This window comes from Notolabrus celidotus, chromosome 6 (assembly GCF_009762535.1).
Source record: "Notolabrus celidotus isolate fNotCel1 chromosome 6, fNotCel1.pri, whole genome shotgun sequence".
NCBI classification, from domain to species: Eukaryota; Metazoa; Chordata; class Actinopteri; order Labriformes; family Labridae; genus Notolabrus; species Notolabrus celidotus.
The window spans coordinates 26,479,138-26,497,157 of NC_048277.1; the positions used below are offsets into that span (position 1 = coordinate 26,479,138).

At 41.0% G+C, this 18,020-nt stretch overlaps 1 protein-coding gene across 1 annotated transcript; it reads right to left on the reverse strand.

The window, feature by feature from the left end:
* Window positions 1-226: 226 nt before the first annotated feature.
* Window positions 227-13,822, reverse strand: LOC117814342 (netrin-4-like). Its single transcript, XM_034685620.1, is given in 11 exon segments — window positions 227-1,885; window positions 2,303-2,476; window positions 4,389-4,457; window positions 4,598-4,710; window positions 4,838-5,045; window positions 5,822-5,845; window positions 5,848-6,009; window positions 6,274-6,400; window positions 8,207-8,479; window positions 12,276-12,832; window positions 13,454-13,822. Coding segments are annotated over 11 exon segments (1,908 nt in total). The 5' UTR covers window positions 13,512-13,822; the 3' UTR covers window positions 227-1,742.
* Window positions 13,823-18,020: the final 4,198 nt, after the last annotated feature.

Genomic DNA, 18,020 nt, shown 5'->3' on the forward strand with positions numbered 1-18,020 from the left:
ACACTCATTCACATCAAGAATAACTGCTGATATATAGATGCATTTCTCTGTTTTTACCGAAGGATGGCGGTACTAAAACATGGGTCATACATCAGTCAGCCGTCTCTAGAAGCTAAGATGTTACAGTAAGACACATCAGGCTATTTATAGCCTCATGCCTCAGAATAATGGTACCATGGAATGTGATAGACTTTTCCCATAAGCATGAAGAATGAGCACACTGATGTGTAGTTGAAGCAGTTTAGATTAAAAAAAGGGGAACATACAGGATACACAGGAATAGCAATCATCTCACACTGACAGCATCATACATTCATGCTCCCCTAATCACCAATTTGTCCTTTACAAGGAAACAATCCTTCCCATTTTCTCTTATTTTGGTAAAGTCTTTGGGACAAGGACACGGCCGGTGATGTCACAGTTGAGGAATGCATCATGTCTCCTCACAGTTTGTCCTTCTCCTTGGAGACAGCAGACCCGGACTATTCTTAACTGGACCCAACTCAAAACTGGCCTGCGGACCGTGTATCTGATCTGTGATGTCAATGAGTACCCAAGCTTTTAATACATATTTATTTTGGGGCAGCAGGAGTCACAGGCCAAATAGAGAAACATATGTTCAGAGAGGGTGTGTGCTTCTTTTCTCTCTCTCTCTCACACACACACACACACACGCACACGCACACACACACACAGGGTCAGTATCTGAGAGACCGACTCTATTGTATCCTTGCAGTGGGTCGTATGAGGACAGCAGAAAATCCTCACAGAATCAAGTCTGACAACGCTGACAAAGATCCACTCTTGTAACTGAAGAAGCTATAAGAGAACAGTCAATCTTGGGTGTTTAAGCCGCTCGCATGTACTTCAGACCCTCCTGGAAAGTGTGTTTTGCACTTGTCAGACAGCAGGCTGGCGAGTGTGCCAGAGCAGAACGGAGCAGCTCAGATTAGCCCTCCTGATTCCTTTAATGTCTTTTTTTTTTTTATCCCGGAGTTTCTTGTTCTGACCTGCACAGTCCCACACTCCCTGCCAAGGACATCAAGCATATGCACGCGCGCACACACACACACACACACACACACACACACACACACTCACACACTCACACACTCACACACTCACACACTCACACTCACACTCACACTCACACTCACACTCGCCCACATTCTGACTTTGACTCTTCGCGATTTATCTCAAATATCTGTGAGACGAGGAGAGTGATTCAGTCAGTGCCGTCACAGGAGTCCAAAGTAAACATCTCTCAATGAAACAGATACAGTAAAATGTGACTGCAGCTTGGCTCATCAACTCTGACAGCCAGGATATAAAAGATAATTGAGTGTTTAATACGCATTCCAGATTGTTTCATAAATAACTGGGAAAGACTTTTGAGCTGAGGCACATCAGAAAGAAACACAAGAATGAAACTATTCCAAGATACAGTTTTTATCTTGGTTTAAGTCCTATAACTTGTTCTCATTTGTTGTTAAGCTACTGTAGTCCTGGAGAGATTTCTGCTTACAGTTTTTGCTTATCTCTACCATACGCAGTCAACAACCACGGCTTTGTAGTGCTGTCTCTTTTAGGGTCCACTTTAGACACTGATGAAGCAGTGAATTCCCTGCAGCAGGCACTGGATTTGGCTGTCATTTTAGCATACAAGCAGCAGTGCCCTGTCCAAGCCGTCCCTCTGTTTACTCTGTCTCTCCATCTCTTCATCCCTTTCTCCTTTGCAGCCCTTAGCGGTGACCACAGTCTGTTCTGAGTATGTCGAGGATTTTGTGTCCCAGGCTTGACTTCCAGGGTTTAACCAAGCTCTTTGTGTTGACCATAAGCCGGCTGCTTCTCCAGTCCTCGTGACCAGCCACCAGGTACTCAGATCCTGGAGGAAAAAAGAGAGCAGACACTCACTGAATTCAAAGTCTGCAGAGAATGAGACCAAAAATACACAGAAGTAGAAGAAAATCCCTGTAAAAAAAAGAGTGCTCGTTATATAACCATAATAAACCAGTTACACACTGTGCTGCTCTGGCTGGCTGTGGATGAATGTTGCCAGAAAAGATTATTGGGAAAGTGTTAGATGTGAAATAGTCTCATAAATGAGAGGTGGCTTTAATCTCTAAGCTGTAAATGTCCGTTTTAAATGAGTGATGCCAGGACGTTGGCACCCGCTCAAAGTCTCAGCAAGCAGTGACAAAGATCCTCTATTCAGCACAAAGCCGGCAGTTTGTCCACTCCGGAGCTGACTAATTATAAGCTTCTGCACGGTGAGCGATAAAGTTTCTCATTGAGAGCGAACCTGGGTTGAGGATGGGGCAGGTACAGCCCTGTGTGGTCCAGGACTCTGGGTAAAGGGTGACGCTTCCTCTCTGGATCCTCAACTGAGGGTTCTGGAAAAAGACCTTCTTGACCTTTACCTCCACCTCTGCATGGGAGCCTTTATCGTGAGCTGACATCACCCTCACCAGCAGCACTGCAAAGGCAACACAAAAAAATCAACCATTAAACAAATGATTAGGCTATCGATGTAAAATACAATCATCAGAAATGACTTTCAAATTCTCAAACTATAATCCTCTTTCACCAAGGTCAGAGGGTGTTTCCTCCAGTTTGATGTATCCTCATAAGTTTAGTGCTCATAAGCAGAACTACAAAGTCCCTGAAAACTTGTTTGATGTCCTCTGTGACCCCAGAGAAGATTTGGAAGCTTAAAGGAAAATAACCAGTTACCTCATCAGGATTTATTCCCTCATCTTGGGTTTTTGAGACTCTTCAATTTTTGACAGACAGTCATCATTATACACATGGGAGCATAGGATATAAAAGATGAGGACATTCAATAAGCAAGGTGAGTCTAATGCTATCGACTTGCAACAAGGGAGTAGCAGGATGTAATTCTATGCATGCTATATACTTAAGTCAGGTATGTTTTCTGCTGCTGCATCAATTTTAAAATGAGGTCACTAGAAAAGGCTGTGCTGCTCTGATTCCTCAGTGGTATGTTTTGTTTTGGTGTGTGCACATAAGGATGATGGTGACAAGCTAAACATCACTGCAAATGGTTTTACAATATTCCTCTGATGTAAAATATGGTGGTTATGAGCCAAATGATGCAGCAATGTGCCAGAAAACACAGGAGGAAAGATGACTGCACTCGTGTACATATTGATATAAACAACACAGGCTCAAAATGTCCCTCAAATCCAGTCCGTAGATTTTTTCATGAGGAAGGGATGCATTTAACGTGTTTTATTATGGTGGCCCTGAAGGACAAAATAAATGTACAAAAGATGAAACACTTACAAAGTTAGAGACAATTTTACAAACGACGGAACACCTTTACCAGTTCCTGAAACAAATTAACATTTCATTTTTACGGAAAGGGAATGTACCAAATACCGGAAGTGATCCGGAAGTGATCGAGTGAGGGGTCATTTAGTTTGTTTTGATGGAGAGAAACCAAACGGAGATGGACATGGTTTACATATTAGGACATCCTCGGGTCTCAGAGAGAGGTGTCAGACATCATATGAAAAAGCATCATGTCTTCTGAAAAGCTCTGTCATATCTCCGCAAAGCCCTCATCATGTGTCAGAATTCAGATGAAACGGCCTCAGACCACATAGCCTCAGGCTAAACAGAGTCAGGCTAAAAGGAGTCAGACTTAATGGTAAAAGTGTTCCATTATTTGTAAAATTGTCTCCAACTCTGTAAAAGTGTTCATCTTTTGTAAATTTGTTTCCTTAAATGTAAATTTGTTTTGGCCTTGGTAAAAGTGTTTTGCTGATGTAATTTTGTTTATAAAATGTAAAAATGTTTTCCAAAATGTAAATTCGTCTCCAACTTTGTAAAAGTGTTTCATCTATTGTAAATTTGTTTTGTCCATCAGGGCCACTGTATTTTATAGTCCTTAGAAGAGACTATACACATGAGAACAAAGACATTCTCATGTGTAACTCTAACTATAAACAGACTCTGCTTACAACTAAACTCAGCATTTCAAACACCTTTAAGGAATCAATACACAAAATAAGTGGAGCATCCTCTGCCAAATTATCTGCAAAGACCCAACTAAGGAACAGTCTTAACTAATATATCTTGTAAAGAGGTTACCCGAGCTTGTCAAGCATCCGTTGCACTGGTTTAGCATGTATCATATGTGATCGTGGTAGTCATGCATTGCTGATGCTCACTGACACTATTTTTCATCATCCTCATAAATGTCTGTTAAGTTTCCTGTCTGTTTTGTTGATATTACTGTTTGTTTTCTACTTCTTTGTTGATTAAAATTCATGCTTTAAGTCAAAAAAATATTGAAACAATAACAAATCTGATCTGATTTGTTTTTGAATAATAAATAATGAATCAGTTCCCTCAGTACTCACCATAGTCGTACTCTGCAGCACAGAAGAGTTTCGGGCTGCCAAGAGTAACCTCTACACACTCACATTTCTCTGCAAAACAATGAAACATTATTAATGAGATTCATTCAGATCAATTCATCATACTGTACTGCAATCAGAATAGCTGCACATTAGTGCAAATGGGCTGATGAGAGAGCAGTGTGTTAAGTGTAATCTGACCTGTGACTCACCAGAGTGGTGCAGTGCAGAGAAAAGCTCCTCTACCCTAAAGAGTGCCGTCTCACTATTATTGCTGCTGTGTCCCATGTGGCCAGCGGCTGTATAGAAGACCTCCACATCAGAGCTGTGCCGCAGAGGTAAAATCAGTCAGGGGCACAGAGTTAATCACCCAAAATGCACTCTGCCACCACACCATGCATCACTTTAAGTACACATACATATGGATATGGATATAAAATCCTGGCTCTTACCCAGAAACGCAGTCCCCAGTGTAAGGGTCACAATCCCCAGTGCAGTCGCATGGACGGCAGCCGTATTCATGAAGCCCCCAGTATCCCAGCATGCAACTGTCACATTGGAGGCCTCCGACACCAGGCTTACAAGTGCACTCCCCGCTGCTGGGGTTACAGAGAGGGCGACCCCCTGAGGGGACGGAGCCTACAGGGTGGCAGGAACAGGCTGCAGAAGAGACAGAACAAGAGCAGAGCGGTGCGTGTTAACATTTCTGTTTTTAAGTCAAAAGATGCGTAACCTTTTCCTGCAAAGCATATGTTGTACTTTATGAGCACGCAGGACAAACACACTTGTGGAAGCACAGGCAAACATATTTAGATCTTTCACAGCGAACTCCCCTGGCAATATGAAAGTAAAACGTGTTCTATCATCCTCCTGTAACGAGGGACAAGCCGAGAGTGTGTACTCGACATGCTCTGAGCAGCTGCAGCAAAAACAAACAGTAAATCACTCTCTCTCTGCGCTGTCAGACCCGCTGCCTGATGCTCCGCTCTGATGACAGATGGATTTTTTTGTTACAGACTTTGCTTCATCTGTTTCCAAAAGCAGCATGTTTAGTCTTAGAAATGCTGCAGCATGCCTGGTTGGGGGGGAAAGGGCAAGAATGGGAAAAATGCGCTCGCGTGGTCCATGGGAAATTCCTCCATTGTTTGCAATTACTGTCACATTCCAAAACAGTACAGTCTCATCATTCCTGCTGAGGAGCAAGTTACAGTCACCTCACTTTCTAAGCACAGGCAGGGCAGAGACTAAGAGAGGTGCTGGAGAAAAATACCCTTATCAAAGAGATCATTTTGAGGGTAAAAAAAGAAGATCTCTATCAATGTCCTCAATGTATCAAAGGCTTCCCTTCCTAATTGGAATTCCCTGCTGGCATCCATCCACACAGAGTTAGAGCTAATGGAGCTATATACTTAAGAAAAGGGGTTTAAGGGCCTTACGTTTGCAGGAGTCAGGGCCAGTTTTGGTTGACTCGGATCTCTGAAGAAGCCTTTCTTACAGTTCTGGCAGTGACGGCCCTCCGTGTTGTGGTGGCAGTCGTCACACACGCCTCCACTTCGCCTCCCGGAAGCCAGCCACAATCCACGACTGAAGTGACAGCTCTTGGCGTGGCCGTTACACTTGCACTCTAGGTTTGAATGGACAAAAGAAAACAAACTGAGCGGCTCATTCTTTATCTTAAAGATATTTGGATTTCCCACCTTAAAAAAGCTCTAATGATAGCAGTGACAACTCATGCAGCGGCTGACATAAAAAAGGGGAACTGCTCTGTGATTCATCAAGCGTGAGCGTCTAAAGGTTACATGAGATTTATGAGGCTAAAGTCATTCTGGAGATAAGTCTACACGCTGTGTGTCCTACTCTGCATTTGACTCTCTGCCCCATCACTCACTCTGGCACTCGTGCGGCATCCCTGTGATGCCGTTGGCAGCCTGCCAGGGTCGGTCATTGTAGAGAGGAGCACAGCGCTCGCAGTGGTCACCGGCTGTGTTATGTCTGCAAACACACTTGCCGTGGACCTGCCGGACAAAGGAACAGAAGGAAAAATTACTTTTTGTAACTGTAATGATCTTTTATCTTTTTCTGAATGCTGTTTCTTGCACTTTTTGGGAAAATAATTCATTGTTTTCTTGTTGAATTGCAATTTTTAAAAAGGTATAAACACCTGCATAGGCTGAACCGTTGTACTTTACCACAGAAAGCGCGTGAAACTTAACTTTTTTATGAATTAAACCATGCATTATTGCATTTCAACATTAGTAGGGAATTATCATATGAAGAGTTCATTTGCAAAAAACAGATATCTCCGTTTTTACAAATTTTCTAAAAAAATATTTCCTTTTAATATACATTTTTAATAAAGTTACATTTTTAAGATACTGCTAATTAGTAATGTAATTTTGACTTAGTAAAAGCCACCCAACTTCAATTGATTGCTAATACATAAAGCTAGTAATAGAAAAAATCTGTTTCTTGAAACATTTTTAACCCTCCTGTTAGGTTCGTTTCTTAGGGACAACAATAATGTACCCGTGTCAACTTGAATTAAAAAAATGTCAGAATTAAAAAAAATCCCAATTAATATTTTTAAAATATCACTATTGCTAACCATTTAGATCAATATTTAGTGCATTGCTGTGTTTTAATTATCACAGATCATGGTTTAAAGAGGATAACTCACTCATTTTTATGAAAATTAATGTTATGACGTTTTTTATGTACAGTGGAAAGTGATTGGTATGTCACACAGTTACAAAGAAACATTTAATATTTAACAATTTTGACCCCTTTTAGCCTCCTCTTTGACTTCAGGGTCAAATTGTCCCACGAACAGTATCTATGTATTATAAAGATGCAGGGGGGTTACACATGTATGGAATGAACCACTTTCATTTTCTATGTTGTTCATGCTAATAAAGCCAAGCAGAAGAAGTTTCCTAGCGGAAAAAATAATTAAAAAATTGTTATTATTATTATTATTTAACTTTAAAAAGGGTCAATTTGACCCGCAACATAACAGGAGGGTTGAACATTTTTTAAATGAGTTATCTGTTTTTGCAAATTAACTCTTCATATAAATATCATAATAAATAAATATTCAGCTCTGACTGATTTACTGTATATCAAAGAGCCACAGACTGTAGCAGGGAGGTGTCTGTTGTGACCAGTTTAAAAACAATTTGGAATAACCAATCCAGTTGGCGTTGATACATTTTCCACTCAAATAAAGGTTTTAGTTTGAAATCACTGTGGAAGTTTAAATCAATTTCTTTCCTGCTGATTTTCAGTGCTTGTGCACCCACACACGTCTCTAAAACTACCTGATCATTACAACACACCATCGTCTACATGCACAATCACAGTGGTTGCACACTGCCTGTGTAACATGTCCACACCCCCTCAGAGCACTTTGAATTTAAACAATTGGCTCTATTCTCCATTTACAGTAAAGACAATAACATGACAGAGACCGAGGATTGTTGAAGCATTACACTGAATACCATAATGAAGGTTTCCACACACTTAAATCCCTGTAATGGTAGGTAAAGCTGTCGCCTAATATTTAGTTCAGTCTTCACTGCGGTGTTCAGCTTCAGCAGCACATACCAGCACACAGCTGAGTAATGAAGGAGTGGTGGGAACAAAACCCCAAACTATCCTCTCCCAAACTAACAGCATTAAACAGAAGGAGAGAAAATGAGGCCGCCTCTAGACCGCGGTGACACAACATCTCTGCGTTTTCAAAACAAACTGTGCAGGAGCTTTTCCTTGGTGGATTACTGTTCGCCTGAAAGCTGTATGCACATGAAACAAGCAGCACTCACCAAGTTATTGGTCTTCTGTAGGCTGGGTTTGTAGCTGCTGGCTGGTACACACTGCTCAGCATGTCCATTACAAAGGCAGCTACCTTTCACAATAAAGTCATAGATGGCGTAATGATGTGTGGGCAGGGTGGCAGCAGCAGGGTGTTTGGCCTGGCAAGGACACGGCTGGTGCTGCAGCAGACGCACCCTCAGGTTGGTGATCATGAGCTGGTCCTGAGCTGCCGGTCCGTACGGATCCACTGAGTGCCAGGGCGACAACGCTCGATAGATCACCTGGAGATTCAGTGAAGATGACACACAAAATACTGTTTAAAATGTGGCGTTGAACTCTGATAGCCTCTTGAAAGCAGGTGATGAAATGGATATTAGAGTCCCTGATAGACCATGACAGGAAACATAAATTATGTCAGTTTAGCAAATAAAGAACAGGCATCAATCTGGTTTGCCTTTCATGCTCCTCAAATAGCTGCTGTTCTGGGAAAATCAGATGGGTGCCAATGTCAACACTTTCAAGTGGCTCTTACTCTCTCTAGTTAAGTTAAATGATGATTTTATGTATGTGAAAATGCTCTCCATCACAGAAACAGAGAAGGAAAAGGCTGGAAATACAAATAGGATAAAGTTATGAGTTTCACTGAAATAAATCTTATATACAAAGAATGACTAAATCCGATCCAAAATAGTGTAATCTCAACTGTCATTAAAACATTTTATAACAATTTATACAGTCCCAGATTCACTGTAATCCAGTGTCAGTGTATGGTAAACACCTATATCCAAAACGTCCTTTTGTAACATCTCATAAAAAAATGTTTTACTTAAATGTGCCTGTGAATGATGCCTGGTTCTCCAAGCCTAGCATGGCTCTAAATCTATAGCTAGAATCTTCTCCTCTGTTGTTCCCAACTGGTGGAATAAATTACCTAACTCCTTGCAATCCACAGAGTCCCTTTCTACTTTTAAGAGCTGTCTGATGACTCAACTGTTCAAGGAACACTTCGGCACTTAACTCATCAATCAATCAATCTTTATTTGTATAGCGCCAAATCCCGACAAACGTTATCTCAAGACGCTTTTACAAACATAGGAGGTCTAGACCACTCTATGTCAAATTATGAACAGAGACCCAAAGTCAAGACAGGGTAAGACTCAGTCTGTCCCCACCTTAATCCATCATGAGCATTGCACATTGCAATATTTAGCTAGTTACAGTGGTGAGGAAAAACCTCCTTTTAACAGGCAGAAACCTCAGGCAGAACCAGACTCATGTTAGACAGCCATCATGCCTCGACCGAGTTTGGTCTTGAAAGAGGGATAGAGGAGAGTAAGAGAGAGAGGTGATAGTTAACCTGACCCTTCTCCTCTTTTTCCTCAGGGGTAGAATGAATCAGAACAGGTCTAAAACCCAGCTCTTATTGAATATTTAGCACTGATATTGAATGCAGTTGAATGTTGAACGATATTGTTGACTTGAATTATTTGTTGTGATTAGCTGTGGCTACATTATCTTTAAAAAAAAAAAACTGGCACTTTTTCTGGCACTAGATGGCAGAACCTGTGGCCAATCAACTTGAAGCAGTTTGTCGCACTTACTAAGGTTTTTCCCTCCAGTCTAAATTCTTGCTTGTGTTTTACATTGCTTTGGACAAAAGCGTCTGCTAAATGAAAAAGTAGAATTGTAGAAATTTATTTGACTCCATGCTAATTCAACTGAGCTTGTCCAAAAGTTTGAAGTCATTGCCTCCTACAGCCCACATGTAACCTTAACTGAGTCTAATAATATAGAGAGCATGAATGCTGTTTCATACAAGACACATTTTGTGATTTAAACTCACATTGTTAATGATAAACTGCAGTACAGTTAAAAATATTTACAGTGTGGTCATTTCACTAGACAAATAATCGAATGCTTCTAACAGTTAATACAAAGACACTTTCTTGTGATGATCATATTCACTTGTATTCTATATGTACACGTAAGCTCTTTGCTCCAAGGTGAGTTTAAATAAATTGTTTAATGATTGAGGTGTTAGCCTGTTACTGAAACTCCTTAAACCACATTCTGGGCCTGTCTTACATCTTGAGCAACAGAGACACTAATTATATAAAGGGTTAGGGGCTTACACAGATAGCTGACACACTGTAACAGACACATACTTGTTGCAAATAAACTGTAATTATGAGATCTGTGGAAGCCATATATTCATTCAGACATTCAGACAAAATCTCCCAACATAGTCTCAGCCTTTTGGGGCCGATGAGGGTCCCTTTTTTTAAACACAGTTTATACTCAGTTATATCTTTGTGAACAATAGGTCTGCTCATGAATTAACCATAGCTGATTATCTGGCTGAGGCCGCCCTGTGATGATGCAGCAGGTCAGATAAACGCTTTGAGCGGACATCAGAGGTAAGAGTGAACATTGATATTCTGGCGGTGCATGTCAGAGCAGTTTGCGGCTCAGAAGGCTGGCCCGACAAAAAAGGTCTCCCACAGCCGATCAGAGGAGATCAGTTTACAAAGCCTGGTCAACTGTTTGTTCAGTGGGCTGTGTGATATCAGCTTATGGTGTGCTCCAGTGCCAATATTCTGACAACAAGAGCAGAGCAGATGGTGAGTGGTGGCTTGTTTTGATGTGGTCACTCTCAGATGTCAGAAATAACATGGTAAACTTTTCTTTTTTTCCTCAGCACCCCCTCTGAATGATAGCATCCTTTCATATCAGTGTGTTTGGAAAAAGGTTGAATGCATTGACTGTTTGGGCTGGATGGCAATTTTATTGATTCTCTGTGACAATGGGGTCATATTGTTTAAGCGATTTTTGAAGTTCTGTAGTTTAAACTTAAGGATGTAGTCCATTTTCTATCAAAACAAACACAGTAGCTATGAGTTTAAGTGTTTTTTGTTTTACACATGGAACTAAAAAGAACAATGGATGCAAAATGATGCAGTGCATGGCAGTGTGACACAACTTCCTGGACTGAAAGTCTGGATCATTGTAGGAGACAATGTTATTATGTTTGTTTACTGTCATATTTTAAATTGGGTATTTTCTGACACGGTATGGCATTATGGAATTAACCTGATTTTGGATCTACAATTATATGTTGGGCATACAGGCACCCTGAGGGGTGTCAAGAGGTCTGAGCCAGCTTCGGGCTGCGACTCGACACAGAAAAGATTCAATGTGTGAGTCTTAATCCTTGGGAAGAAGTTCTGAGATGAATCGAATGATTAAAGGTTCAATTCGGTTAAGACGAGACCAATTGTGATTCTGCGTCCGACAGGACAGTAAGACTCTGAAAGTTATGGACTTCAGAGCAGTGAAGTGGGCTCATTATTTAGAATAATCCCTCCTAATTTAAATAAATAATAATTTATTATTAATAATACCCAACACTATTTACTATGTACGTTAAGTTACATAAGTACACAGAGAGAGAGAGAGTAGATCAAACATAACTGGCCGCATATACAATTTTAATGTTTGAAGTGTTTGCTGTATGTTTTTGTTGATTGTAACTGTACTGTTTTTTGTTTTTAACTCTGTAAAGCACTTTGAATTGCTCTTTGTATGAATGGTGCTTTATAAATAAACCTGCCTTGCCTTGCCATTTCATGGGTCGTACAGCTTATGTTTGCCCATTCAGATATAAATCTTCACCAGTGATTTATGTAGCCTACACATTTCAGACCTTTCACAGGACCTTAAAAGATGACCATATAAGTATCTTCATGTGTTACTTTTAGGTTGATGTCTATGTGCTGTTTTCATTCAGGAGTTGGACCTTGTATTACCAGGGGCATACTTGTCTAAAAATGTGTTGCTTTTGGTACAACACTCAACCATGGGTGGATCTAAGGAGGAGCATGGTGCAGAGCTCTCTTGATAATCCCCACCTCAAGGTATTTTTGCCCTCTTAATTCCTATTCCAGCGAGATAATTTATCATTTCAGTCTTATTTCAGATGTTTTATAGTTTGCTGTTTGCCTAAAGTAGTGATAAAACTACCTTACTGTCCCTTTGCCAACCCATGTAAGCCTTTTCTAGTCCAGCCCCTGCACTCACCTCTCCTCTGGTACAAGGGAAAGCTCCTGAATACTTTGAGGTGCAGGTAGCTCCATTCTCCAAGCCTGGCGTCCCCTCAGCCAGGCCAAACATCTCCTCACAGTCTTTGGCAAAATACTTAAGTGTGTTCCAGGTGTGCCCATAGTCCTGGGATCTCTCCAGCACCATCGCAGCAGGGCGGGAGGAGCGGAACACCATGATGAGGTGGGTTAGGAAAAACTCTGTCTCCAGGTCTAACTGGAGCATCTCCTCCTTCACTCCCTCCGCAGACTGCCACCAAGTGTCAGGGTTTCGGAAAGGGGAGTCACTCATGGCAGAGGGCGGGTGTGCCTGGCTAGGGACAGCGGAGTTACACTTGCTGCATTTTGCTGCTCGGCAGGAACCCCTGCTGGGGGGCGCAGAAGTCTCTTTGAAGAAGCAGAAGGGTTCAGTGGAGTTGGATCCACACACTGACAAGGTGCTCAGTACTCTTCCCTGGGCCAGGTTGCCCATGCGGGGGTTACAAGCTCTTCTGGAGCAGCGGCTCTCCACAGCTGGACTCTTGGGCTTAGGTGCGTCTGGTAAGAAAAGGACTCATTTATAAACTGCAGTCTTACATAGATATTTATCTGCCAGCATACACAATTTTACAAAATAATTAAAGCTCCTGTGACAATATTACAGTTTTCATTGATTTTGTTGCCCCCTGTGAACAAAGCAGTACCTCTTATTATCTTTGTCAACCTGAAAGTCTCATCCTGTCACTGATAAGAGTCAAACTTATCACTCACTGTGGATCTACGCCTCAGGAGTTGTAAATATATATATGTATATATATATATATATATATATATATATATATATATATATATATATATATATATATATATAACTGCAGTGTGCACTTCCTCACCCCACCTGACTCCTACCTGGTGGGAGTGGTTACAAGCATTTATAAATTACAATGTAAAAATGTTTTATATTGGTTTGGTTTGTTTTACTATGTCAAATAGAGGCATCAGTATTAATTTCACTTTGTTTTATAACCAGTGACAAACTGCTAACAGGAGCTTTAACTTGTGACTCTGAAATGAGAGTGTGATTTGACTCTGCAGGACTTCATTGCAGTGCGTGTTTTTATTCATTTCACTCTCAAACGTGTGCGCGTAAAGGTCTCAGCCACACACGTTTAAACTCACCGGCTGGATCCAGAGAGGCTGCGCACCGAATGAAGACAAGCAAAGTCCACAGTCTCATCCTGAAGGAAATGTTGTGCTGCTACTTCCACATCAAGTCACCTGTTGGTTATTCCATGAAAGCAGGCACGCGCCCCCAAACTGCTTTATCAGAGGATATCCAGACAGAAAAAGTCCAACTTGTTGCTTTTCGACATAAAACGACTTCTCACAAACGCTAACGACGCAAGAAAAACGATGATATGATCTTAATGTGGTTTGTCATGGTGAAGAGATTTCTCTAGGAATGACTCGTACTATCGGACAGCTCTGCAGTCATTATCCGTGTGTTTTTTTTCATCCCACGCACTTCAGAGTTCAACTTGTTATGGTGCGTTCATTGACACTTGGGAATATGAAGAGGTTAGCACCGCCCACTCCATGTTCCTTCTCAGACCCCTCCCATCCTGAGTCCTGAAATCAGGCTTTTCAAAGGAAGAAAACCATCTTTGGTAGACTTTGTGGAGTGTCGAATGAATTCCTTCATACTTTATAGTAGTTTTTTTTCTCTTCAGGAAATTATTCTAATGTGATACTTTTGATTTATTTTCAGATCTACATCTCAGAAATGATCATTTTTATTTCTCTAAAACTTAAAGGTGAATATTTTAACCTCCAGTCTCAAACTATGAAGCTCATGCAAAGTGTTATAAACTGCATTGAGAATCCGCTTGAGGCTAGCTGCAGATACACCGGAAACCACATTTTTATTTATTACTTTATTTGACAGGGGCCATGCAAAACAAAAACTGCCAAGCCAGAGTTAGCTATAAGCTAATTTTCATCTGTGGTCCCTTGGCAGGAAGATGTAAACAAATGTACAATACAAATGATAAAAAACATACTGGCGTTTAAAACAATACATAGGCTACTCAGCACTGTCCATCACTAATAACAACACGTTTAAAATTGCGTTTCATGTCTCTAGTTTAATGCATTCAGATGATCACATGATTGTTTTTCCTTGAGCCATAATTTCAGTTTACTTTTAAAAACACTGAGGCTTGTACAGTCTCTTATGTGATAGACATAAGACACCAATTCAAAAAAGACGATCTTTGCATCATTAATAATCATGTTTACAGCCTGGTTAAAAAAACGGCTTGGCTCAGCATAGATAACTTCTCTATCAGCACACACTGTACAGGGGGTGAATTTTTTTCTAACCTGATGCTTCAGAAGATATTAAGATTATGAGTTTTTGCCCAAATAAGGACATGACTGACTTGATTCCCGGTTGGGAACACATAGCTGTTGGCTAGGAGGCTCAAACCCCACCCCTTTACGTCACACTATTCCTGGTTGAGTTCAGCATTTCCAATATGGCTGCCTCCGTCGATTGGCTTCAAAACAGCTCTCAGGAACAGATGGGTGACGTCACGGATACTATGTCCATTATTTATACAGTCTATGATTTTAACTAACAACCTATTTTTTCTCAACGTTGCTCATTATGCACTCATAGTTCTCATTAGATTTAGATTAGAAAATGATTGGCCCATAACTTTAAATGAGACAGTCAAATTGTTCCACAAACCATCTAGTTAGTGACAGGCACGTGTTTCATTCTCCTGCATTCCTGCAACATATCACCGCTTATTTTTAACTGCCACTAATTAACTGTGCTTTACCTGCCTTTCAGACAGACAACAGCCCTGCACCTGAGGGGTCAAACAACCCTTGACCCCAGTAATCATCCAGTGGCACGCCATTTTTTTCAAATTCAGTAATGACATCACCTCATTGAGACATGCTGAGATAAAGAGTGGATATATGATATTACAGGTAGCTTTGCTAGTGGCTAAAATATTTCAAATAATTTGATAGCCTGTGAAAGATGTAAACCTGAGGGAAAAATTGAGTAGACGGGACAAAGACAGGACAGAATGAGTGAAGATGAAAAGGGAACTGTGTAAGTGAGAATATACATCAAACCTGTGAATGCATGAGGTCAAGAGTAATCTGCTCTCACTATGAATAAGACCTGTCATATGAATCATCCTCACATAGAAGTGCGTGCATATGCTAAAGAAAAGTAAGGAAAAGGGGGGAGAGCATTCTCAGTATCTTCCCTGAGGCATCACAGCCCTGACGGATCAGGACATTCCTGGAATACTGCGACTCTCGTCACAGTGACGGCCTCCTCCGTTTGAAGAGGAGAGGGTTCATGTCTGTGTGTTTTTAGATTTGCATGGGTTATTTTGGTTGTCTCCAGATGATCTAAGGGGCCAAGGGGCGATGCACCTTGAGCTGTTCCCTTTGTACATCACTTGCGTGTTTTTCGATCCTTAAATCCCAGGAGTCACCATGAAAAATGCTCCAGGAAGGATGTCTAATCTCGGCCAGTCTGTGGTGTGTTCCCCCGGCTGGATGAAAGAAACGCTCATTATAGACAAATTCCTTTGTTCCCTTTAACTCCAGCTGTTTGTTGTTTTTCTTTGTTCCACAACTCCATATCTACTGAGCCATAACATAAAGAGAAAAAGTGATATTCTGGGAAGAAAGCTAAGTTACTTTCTTGAAGAGATTTAGATTAGAGGATAGATACTGCTCTCATATCTGCATGGTAAATGTGGAGCTAAAGTGAGCAGCTGATCAGCTTAGTGTGGCACAAAGACAGGAAAATGCTGCCTACACATGTAAAGGACAAAATTAACACAAAGTGAAAGTTTCTCAAAGAAGATTTAATGAAAATAAGAAGTTGGATAAAATATGGGTTGGTTTTTTTTGCAGTGAGATCACTTTATTTGGTGCAGAGCATATTAGCCATGTGATGTGATCGTTTTTTAGGTCCTTCTCAGGCTGTACATGAAAACTGATAATCTGCCTTTCTGAGCCTGTTTGAGGAGAATATCATTGATAAAAAATATATTTTTATTAGATTAAAGGCCCACAACTTCAGAGGGTTCTTTTTTGTGTGAGAGAGTTTATTCACTTTAAATGTCTCTTTATTGTGGCACCATGCAGTAGCACATATCAACCAATGCATGGTTCTGAAGGTCAATTTGAGAATGAATCAACCTTCTAAGTCAATTTGAAATCTGCAGGAGAGTGTAGTGATCACTAAAGCTGCACTAGCAGTACACACAGCAAAAATCTTTGCCAATCAGTGATGACGAAATAATCTCTCTTTGAGTTTTCAATATGGCGTAAGCTTGTCTCGGTTACATCTTTGGGCTAAGGTAAGCCCTGTGGATTTAAGGTGACCCTTATGGACAAGGACAGGCTCGCTCTCTCACATCTTTATGCTCAGCTAATCTGACCAGCTGCTGAATCAGGCTTCATAAATACATCATTGATATTCTCAGCTAACTCTTCAGAAAGAAATAAAGCTGGTAAACTAATCCCAAAGTATCAAACTATAACTTTAAGAGGACAGACTGTTCTTTTATTCCATTCAGAAGCTCTAACTTTTAACAGAGATGCTTCCAGTTTGCTTTAATAAATTATTAAACAATGACAGGCAATGACTTTGGTATCTATCTGGAAATACTGCAGTTCTGAATGTGATGTCGAATACACTGTACAGTAAGAGCGGTCAGTTTCATAATACATGAAATCTTGGGTATGAAAAGCTCCCCTCAGGTTAAATACCACATGGCCTGTTACAGCCTGCTGCTGGACCTCCACATTAAGTTCTGCTGCTGTGGCCTCGTCATCTTATGACCCAATAAGATGACAGACATGGGGCCATTCCACCACCGCTGTCCTACTTAATTTCCAGACTGTAAAAGGATATGGTCCCCCCCCACCATGCTGCCATGTCACCTAGTACCTTCAGCTCACTGAACCCTCACAAGTAATCTGTCTACTCTCCTGTAAAAGCCAGACGGAGAGCCAGACATGCTCCAGGCCAGGAGGAAAGGTGCCGTACCCCCAGGCCAAGCATCAAACATGGGGCTCTAAACACCCTCTGTGACTGCTTTCCTTTGCTCTTTGCTTCCAGTTTTATGACGTTTATCTCTGCTATCTGTCTGCTTGTTCGTAGCCATAACATTGCCCTCATTCACATTTCATCGGATGGTTCAATCTCAAGTGACAAAAAAAGGAAACAGGGTCTGTGTTGTGTAAATATTAGTCCTAAAATATAAATGTCCCCATGATGTAACTCAACTGGCATTCATGCTAGAAGTTGTCATATAATACTATGACAGAAACTCATGAAGCATATGACAGGCTCAGGAGATGACTGAGCACAGGCTCAAAATGAAGAGTGGACAGAGAGAGCAGAGTGTGTGGGAGTTAAAGCTTCATAAAAGACAGACAGACAGGATGTGTCCCATTTTAAGGTTTTACTGTTATGGGTGGGGGGACAGTCCATAGAGGGCCAAAGTGAACCTGTGTCATGTCCTGTAAAAGCAGCTAAAACATTCAAAACTGAAACAGTAACCAAGGAGGCTTCATCAAGGCAGATCGACTTTACATATGGATTGTGACAACTAACTAAGTCAGCTGTGTTAGCATGTGAATATGCAATAAAGTAAAATGCTAGCACTGTAATCACTTATTGTTGCCTTTATTTTATAGGACA